The 9,188-nt window shown below is 39.9% G+C and overlaps 1 protein-coding gene across 2 annotated transcripts in view; it reads right to left on the bottom strand.

Moving 5' to 3' along the window:
• Window positions 1-9,188, bottom strand: part of Sgtb (small glutamine-rich tetratricopeptide repeat (TPR)-containing, beta) — a gene marked incomplete in the record, with an annotated part of 51,922 nt that overhangs the window by 42,453 nt on the left and 281 nt on the right. For both annotated transcript variants that reach the window (XM_005392623.2, XM_005392624.2), the window contains 2 exon segments: window positions 7,795-7,914; window positions 9,020-9,188. In XM_005392623.2, the coding sequence (XP_005392680.1) occupies window positions 7,795-7,894 (100 nt within the window).

The raw sequence follows: 9,188 nt of genomic DNA, 5'->3' as shown, positions 1-9,188 counted from the left end.
TTAAGTGAAATCAGATCAATTGAAAAGATTCATTCATACACACAAATTTACCAAGTGCCCACTATGTGTAAGATATTGCTCTAAGGTGATAGAGAAACAACAGTAAACATAATAAAAAAATTCCTGTCCACGAAATGAAGTTTAGCTTTAAGGTAAGTGTGGTAGCATGTGCCTGTAATCCCAGCACTCTGAGAGGATGAGGAAGGAGGCCTGCAAGTTGGGGTCCAGCCTGGGCAACATGGTGACTAGCAAGACCAAGATTCAAAAAATCAAAAACAAACAAAACACACCACTTTACATGTAATAGAAAGGTGCACACAAGTAAGCTATATACAATGTTGAATGGTAACAGGTGACTCGCCTCTTTTTGATTCAGGACAAGATCACAGATTGGTACAGCTAGAGTACAGACTTAATACAAAGATATGGGAAGAAAAATGACATAACTACATTTGTGTTTAGAATGAAAAGCTGGGTAAAAATGTTGAGAATGGATGAGTGTTACAATGTTCCCCAAAGTCTCATGCATTCAGAGGCAGGGATTTTGAAAGCTGACTGAATACGCTAACTTCATTATCAACTGATCAATCTATGGATGAGTTAATAGCCTAATTGGCTGTGGGGGATCCTTGGGGGCCACACCTTTGAATCTTCTGGCTCATCCTTGCTAACTCTCCCTTCGGGCTGCCATCAGGTGAGTGGCTCTCCTCTGCCATGCCACTCTGCCATGCCATTTCTGCCTCTGAGCCAGCCCACCATAGATAAAGAACCATAGTTCTTTGGATGGTTCAAAACCATAGTTCAGAAACTGAACTATGAAACTGTGCACCACAATAAACTGTCTCTTCTTTTATGTTGTATATGTCAGGAATTTTGTCCCTGGAACTAAAAGGCTCACTAATACAGAAAGGAAAAAGATATGAAAAAGGGAAGCAAAAGTCAAGTGGGTTCCTACTGAAATGATAAAGGAGGAAAATGGAAAAGTACAAATCCTCTCCTGAAGGACTGTTTCAGGGGGACAGAGGTAGATTCTTATCCCGATTGCGCTATGGTTTGATAGTGCTCCGGCTAGACAAGAAGTTGAGAATGCAGACAAGAAGATATGTCCTGATAACTAGGGAATAGAGTCACTTACATTCCTATGCAACTTTTAAAAGACATATTATGCATTAATTGTGAGCTTGAGAAAATTACCTGCCAAAAAGAAATACTGTTACTTTCACTAGCCACAGACCAAATCTCCTTAGAAAGGGGGCTGAATAAGCAACAAAATTACCACATAGAAATAATCTGTACACTTATCCTTCATTCTCTCCCTATTTCTGCCCAGAGTGAATTTGCATTTAAAATGCTGGGCCACAAGAAAATCTGTTCTCATGGCAAAGAAGACAGTTATTTAAAGTAATAGTGAGGGGCTGGGGATTTAGCTCAGCAGCAAAAGTGCCTGCCTGGCAAGCGCAAGGTCGTGAGTTCGGTTCCCGGTACCAGAGAAAAACCAAAAAATAAAATAAAATAAAATAAAATAATAGTGACACACACACATACATGTATGTGTGTGTGTATGTATATATTCACTCTTGACAAACACCCTCCCTACTTGATCAGATTGGTCATTTTCTTTACTGTGTGTATACATGGTTTGTATATGTTTCTATTATTATACTTGTTATATCATCAATAATTATAATCAATATATTATGTGGCCTTAATATATGTCTCCCATATTATATTTAACCAAGAAGGCCTACCTCTTATTCAACTCTGACTTGAACAGAATTTGGCAAATAGTAGATGCTCAGTGAATTGAATCTACTGACTGCAGTTGAAATCACATTTGAATTTCTGAGAAAAAAAATCAAATCTATAAAAATGAGCATCTCTCCTCTCCTCTCCTCCCCCCAAATAAAATAAACACCAAGTCTCAGACAATTAAAAGATTGAGGAAGCCGGGCCTGGTGGCACACGTCTGTAATCCCAGCACTTGGTAGGCTGAGGCAAGAGGATTGTTATGAGTTTGAGACCAGTCTGGGCTACAAAATGAGCTCAAGGCCAGCCTGAACTGTGTAGCAAAACCCTGTCTCAAAAAAAAAAAAAAAAGATTGAGGGAACTAAACTAAACTATTAACTACAAACCAGAGAATGTATAAGGCTAGATTTGGACTTGATTCTCAATATCCAGCCTGTCTGCCAGCAGAGCCATCGTTCTCAGCTCAACATTAGTGCCCTCAGCAAACACAAGATGTGGTAAAAGAGATGAGATGAAGCATGGAATCTTCTAAACACCTAGATATCTGAAGTCACCCAAACATTGACACCTGACACCTCAAGAACGTTGCCTACGGAGGCATAAGACATCCTGAGAACTTGGACCACTGATGTTTACTAAGATCTTCCTACCTAGTATCCCTTGCCTTTTTCAAACCCTATAAAAAAAAGCCCACTTCTTTTTGCTCCCCAGAGATGGTCTTTTTGCCCTCTGTCTGCCTGCACCCAGACACAATAAATTCTATGCCACATTGTCTTTACACAAGCATGGTGGTCTTGGCTAGTCTCTGCCTTACAGAATGGACCTTCAGAGCACTAACAGCACTGAAAAGTCTTTCTGGTGAATGGGGAGAGTTTTTATGCCTTATCTTGATCACATGGTTCAGTGCAGCTTCTTATCTCTGCTGCTAGAACACAAATCTGGCACATACTAGACACAATTCATTACTGTTAAAGGAGATGACTTTTTAAAATACAATTTTGTTTTGGTAAGAACAGACCTGGAACCTATCTTTGCAACACAAGACTATCTCCTTTTTATTACTAATCTAGGTTCACCCTCCCAGTTATATAACTGAGGTACAGTAATTTAACTTTCAACTCAAGATTCTTGTTTATGAAACAGATACATTGGATCCTTTTTTTTGGGAAAGTGCACTCAGGAGTGAGTCATAAAAATCTAAAGTAATACGTATGTACTTATATACTTATAAAAACAAAAAGTCTTTGGTACTAATGAAAAAAGCTAAGTCAATAATTTTACTCAATAATACCACAATTTTATTCAATAATATCCTATCTGTATAGCACTTTATTCAAAAGTTTGCACATGCTATATACCTGTTCACTGATTCTAATTCTCTTGACAAAATGTATTACTAGTTGGGGAGGGGGCAGATATATCCACGTAATAGACTTAGAAACTAAGATGTAGACCAGCTAAGTGATACGCCAGGATCCCTGGATTCAATTCATCAATTCAAAATAACAAACATTTATTGAATACATATCATATGCCACACCCTTTTCTAAACACTGTCCATATGTAAGTGTATGTATCTGTAAATAAAACAGAAAAGATCACTAACCTTGTGGGGCTTATATCTTAGTTGAGCAAAGAGAGGTGGAGTACAAGCAACAAACAATCAGAGTAAGAGGATGGGAAGTGAGCAGAGCTGAGCAGGGAAGCAGGCTGCAGATTTAAGAGAGTTCAGTTTTGAGAAAAGAAATGTGAGGAAGACTTTAAGAGATGGGGGTATCATCTTGAGGGAGACCATTCCAATTCAAAAAGAAAGCTAGAACAAATTCCCTTAGGCAAAATGATCTGGTACATTCACACTGAGGAAGCTAACTTGGCTAAAACAAAATGAAAAACAATAGATGAATGATACCAACACAGAAGTCCAAATTGCATAGATTCTTTAAATAATGACTAAATAACATAAGGAGTCATTGCAAGATTCTGAGTAGAGAAATGAAAGAATCTAACATAGTCTTTAAAAATCACTCAGAAACATACAAACCATAGGGATTATTACAGAAAAAGAGGCAAGAAAGACTTAGTTCTAACAAGGTGTGATATCAGGTGGTAAGAGGTGGTCAGACTCTAAACATATTTTGAAAGCATAGCCAACTGGATTTATTGAGTGATCAGATGCAGAATATGACAAAAAAGAAAGAAAAGTCCAGAATGACACCCAAGTTTTGGCCAGAGCAAAAGAAAAGCTAGCGTTGCATCACCAAGACAGGGAAGTTGTGGGCAGAACAGATTTTAAGTGGGAGGATCAGGAGCTCAGTTTTGGCAATGTTAATTTTGAAATGCTTCATGTGGAGATTTCTAGAAGGCAGCTGGGTATACAAGTCTGGAGTGCAGAAGAAAAGTCTAGCCTGAAGCTACAAATTTGAAAAATGTTAGCATTTAAATTGAGGGTATTTAAGGTCAATAGGCTAAGTAATACCCCCAAAGAAATGAATGCAGATACTAAGAAGAGAATCAAGCAGTGGAACCTCAGCATGGCAGGCTAGGGAAAAGAAAAGGAATTGGCAAAGAAGAAAGAGTAAATGATGAGACACCACCAAGAAATTATGAAGTATCCTGGAGCTAGATGAATAAAGTGTATGAGCGAAACAGATGAAGAAGTGATCATCAACTTTATTAATGGCAGCTCAATCCTTTAGTTCTTTGAGTCAGATAAAGACTAAGAACTGATCATTGAACTAAACACAAAAATCAAGGCTGGGATGCAGTTAGTGGTAAAGTGCTTCTCTGGCATGTATGAATCCCTGGGGACAATCCTGAGTACCAAAAAAATAGTTAAGTAAATAACACAGCAATCACTAATGACTGCTGGACATGGTGGTACACGTCGGTAATCCCAGCACTCTGGGATGCTGAAGCAGGAGGACCACTGCAAATTTGAGGACAGCCAGGCTACACAGTGAGTTTAAGGCCAGCTTGAAGTACACAGCAAGACCCTGTCTCAAAAAAACAAAACAAAAAAATAAAACACACACAAAAAAAAACCTCACTAACGACTTTGATAAAAGCACTACAGCTAAAGCATTGGAGGTATAGAGCCAAGAAGAATGCACTTAAGGAAGAATAAAAGGGAAGTGGACTAAGGGGATATAGATAACTCTTTCAAATTGCCTTGCTATGAAAGGAGAGAAGAAAATTAGGCAGTAGTTTGTGGTGGTGATAGTATGGTAAAGTGTATTTATTGGGTGTTTTTGCTTTTCTAAGAAGGTAAAAATGGAAGTAAGCTTATGTTCTCATGAAAATGATCCTGCAGCAAGTAAAAATTTGATGATATAAAACCAAGAGGGCAGAATAACTAGAGTGATGTCCTGGAACAGGTAAAATGGGGTCCAGGACACCAGTAGAGGGCTTCACAAGAAGGGAACACTGATGGTCCATCCATGCTGGTAGTAGCACAGCAGGAAGAATATGTGGGTGTTGATTCCAATGGGTGGGAGTTGATGGAAGTTTTCTTATTAGTTCAGTTTTCCAGGTAGAGAAGGAATCAACTAAAAGTGAAGATCATGGATGAAATTTGGGGGTCTGAGAAGATATCAGAAAGTATTAAAATGATAATCTACAGAGCAAAGTATGCATGCACACAAAACAGTATGATTGCCTGGCACCATTAAATCTCTGTTTTAGGCCATAGTCATGAATTTAAATAGTACTAATCAGAAAGGCTATGTATCGTACTCTTTCTATACAGTCGCATAGATGTGGGCACAAAGTTGAGAGCAGGACTTAAGCAAGAAAGAGAAGGAGATACATGGGGATTATAACAATGATCAACTATGAAATGTAAAATGGGTAAGAATGATGGTAGAAAACAGTAAGAGATCAAAAGCCTGAACTACTGGTGGGTTCAAAGAATTGTTGTGGTAAAGATTCTAGAAGCAATGACCTAGAAAGACAGGAAGTCATGGTCAGAAAGTGAAATTATGGAAGGAATGCAGATTTGGTAATGATAACATCTAGGTAAGGATTTTTCAGTCTTGGTATACTGAATTGGGAGGCCGTATCAGGGATTACACCCAGGACCTTTGCCCTGAGCTATATTCCCTGCCTATTTTTTTTTTTTTTTTGACAGGGTCTCACCCAGTCATTAAACTGCCTGAGCTGGGCTCAAACTTGAGATTCTCCTGTCTCACCCTCCCAGAGTGCTGGGATTACAGGCATGTACCACCATGCCCAGCTGGCACACTGACACTTTAGATTAGAAAAGTCTTTGTTGTCTGGGACTGTCCTGTGCATCACAGTATGTGTTTAGCAGCATCCATGGCCTCCACCTTCCAGATGCCAAATACCGGCCCCTGAGGTTGTGACAATCAAAAATGTCTCCAGACTTTGAAAAATCACCCTAAATTCAGAAGCCAAGTAGTTGAGATCTCCAGGAAAAAAGATCAAAAGAGTCAAGGACACAGGAAAAAGTTACTTTTGATTATATCAGAATCACCAAGGGTTAAAACAAGAGTAGCATGTGAAAAAGTAGGAACTACAAAGATCAAAAATAAATCAAAGGTCAGTAGATGATAACAATTAAGAGACGTGAATGACACAGTCATAACAAGATTTAAAGTTGATGATTTATCAACTTCAAAATACACAGTGGTAAAGCTGGTGCTAGAACTTAGGCTTCCTTCCTAAGGCTTTTTTAAATGTCTAGAAGGTGGGCAGACAACACCTCCACATGATTTCATGTTCAATTAAATTAGGCTTGCAGAGTCAAAAATAGGGGTCAATCACAAACAATTGGCACTATTTCTGACTGCCATATATAACAAACAGCTGAAAGCACATATTTTTGGCTGAATACCATCCTAAAAATAGGACATAACATCTTGGTTTTTAAAATACTCTCAGTTTTCATTCTGGCCCTTAAAAACATTTTAGTGCCTTTGATTAGAAAAGAAATACCTTTTATTAAATGAATGCATTTATCTGTTAGCTACAGAGCTATCACAACCAACATTTTCCTTAGATAACCAGTCACCTTTATGCTTACAGTACAACCATCAAGGAGACCTTAATATTAAATGGACTGATTCGGAATGTTTTCCAACTGTGCATCACCTGCTCCTCTCACTGCCACCTGGAAAGACATCATTTCACCAGACGGCAAACAGATTTAGAGCAAATGCCCAATTTTCATCTCCACCTCCTTAAAACAGATTTACAAGGGAATCAAAATTAATAGATGTGTCCCCTTTATAGGAGGAGCAGCTGCAAGATAGGAAATTCAAACTGTAGTGTTATTTATTAAGTTCTCCCATATGTACTCTAATTTCAATAATTAAGTCTTTAGGCCACATGGAAGGTTAGCTCAGTGAGCTTTGACAAACCCATCTGCACAATCTTATCTTGTTATGATTAGAATGAATTTAAATTTTTAATGCATAAACATGAAGCACAAAGATGGTGTGAAGGAAACACATGATGTTATCACTTGAGTCCTGCTCGATTTTACAGATTACCTAATCCAATATTTAAAGCTCACATAAAACAAGGATGAAATCCTCTCATTTCAACTCCCAAAGCATTTGTAAGCACTTGCCAGAGCTCACCAACGGCAAAATTATTTACACTTTTACATATTGCTATTACAATGATTAAGGTATTTTCATGTATCATTTCCAAACTTGATGCTCTGCTACCAGAAAAAGGAAAAGAAAAAACCTTCTGAATAAGAACCAGGATTTAAATCTCAGCTTCATGACATACTGGCTGTTAAGTCACCACCTGGTGTCATTTATGGTATTAGTTGCTCAGAAGAAAAATTCTATGCATAGTTCTGATAGCAATTGCTCAATAAATGAACAACAGTCCTCTTATTTTGTTGTTAATTAAAACAAGTTTCAGAGAATGGAACTAAAATAATCTTACAGTTAAACCTCTCTGCTTGAAAGATCAACACAATATTCTGATTTTGTTATGCTACATCATGAAGTTGGGCTGGTAGCAGTTTTAGTCTTTATTTATAACACAAATGAACACAAAGAGCAGATGCCTACCTTCCAAACTTTCTTGTTCATCAGAAGTATAAGCATCCATCTGACTTTGTTCCCGTAAGAAACGAATAACTGCATAAACTAAGTGCTTGATCGATGACATTTTAGAAGCTTAAACACTTCCTTAACAATAAAAATGAAAACACACCTCAGTTATTTTAAAGAATCAGCCAGAAAAGTTATCAATTATAAAGGTAATAAATAGCAAGGACTACATTATTACATGTAAAAAAACTTGCATTACCTTAATCTTTTTAAAGTCAGGAGAGCACAGAGTATTGTTATGGTGTTTTGTCACATTTTAAAAATTTAAACCCAGTAGTACTGAACTATGTTTAATCTTGGATTAATAAAATTTTTTTCCAAAACATCGAAACATAAAGCTTAGAATCTCACTACATCTTAACTATATATATGGTACGGATACAGAGAAGAAGTATGGCTATAGATATAGAGATCCCCCAAAAGGCCTGGTCTTAAATTGCGGGAGACTTCATACTGCTGACTCAGACACTGGTACACAATAAGCATCTTCACCTAGTACATGGGATTTTTAAAACTGTAATACACGTAATTTACACTCCGCCTACTTTCATTAGCTGAGAGTTATCCGCTGAGGAAACACACTCGAGAAAGGCTGTTCAACCATTGAGCGTCACTCTCAAAAAATGGCATTTCTGGGTAATCAACAGACACATCAGGCAATCACTGCCTAAACCGATGATACTACAAACGGACCAGCGCTCTCCGCAGCAGTGGCCGCTCTCTCGCGGAGGCTGGACGCTCATTCACCCGGACGCGAGCGCCTGCGAACCGCGGCGCAGGGCCAGCGGCATTAATGGCTCATCTCCACTAAATCGCAGGGTCCATCTGCTCCCCCGGTTCGCTAATTCAAAGCCAGGGTGTGGTGCCCGCCGCTAAGACGCTTATTATGTGTTCCGATTTTTACCGCGAGCCCAACCACCAGGCCACCGGGTTATTACAAACGCTAAATCAGGCCCCCGGGCAGAGGGTGAAAACACAGAGGGGGACAGGGCGGGGAGGGGAAAAGAGCGACCCATCTCCCCCACACTTCCCCTCCCGCCTCTCGGCGCTGCACACCTGCCCCCGCGCCCAGCCGCCCTCCCCGCGGCCCCGGGCCTCGCCTCGGCCCCACGGGATGCGCGGCGCGGGCCTCCGTCTGGGGCTGGGGGAGACGCACCATTTCCAGACAGAAGGAGCACCTTACCAGAAAAGAGGCCGCGAGACGACGGCCGCGAGCTCGGGGACGTCCGTGAGCCGGTCCGCCCGCCCCTCGACCTCAGCCTGGAGCCTGGCTCGGGATCTCAGCACTCGCCCGCGGTCGCCAAACTTCCCCGGCTCCCACTCCGCCGCCCCCTCAGCCCACCCGGCTGCGC

Source organism: Chinchilla lanigera, unplaced genomic scaffold (genome assembly GCF_000276665.1).
Source record: "Chinchilla lanigera isolate Chin_1 unplaced genomic scaffold, ChiLan1.0 scaffold00045, whole genome shotgun sequence".
In the NCBI taxonomy this organism is placed as follows: Eukaryota; Metazoa; Chordata; class Mammalia; order Rodentia; family Chinchillidae; genus Chinchilla; species Chinchilla lanigera.
The sequence above is the reverse complement of the archived record's forward strand: the minus strand, read 5'-3'. Positions and strand labels throughout refer to the sequence as shown.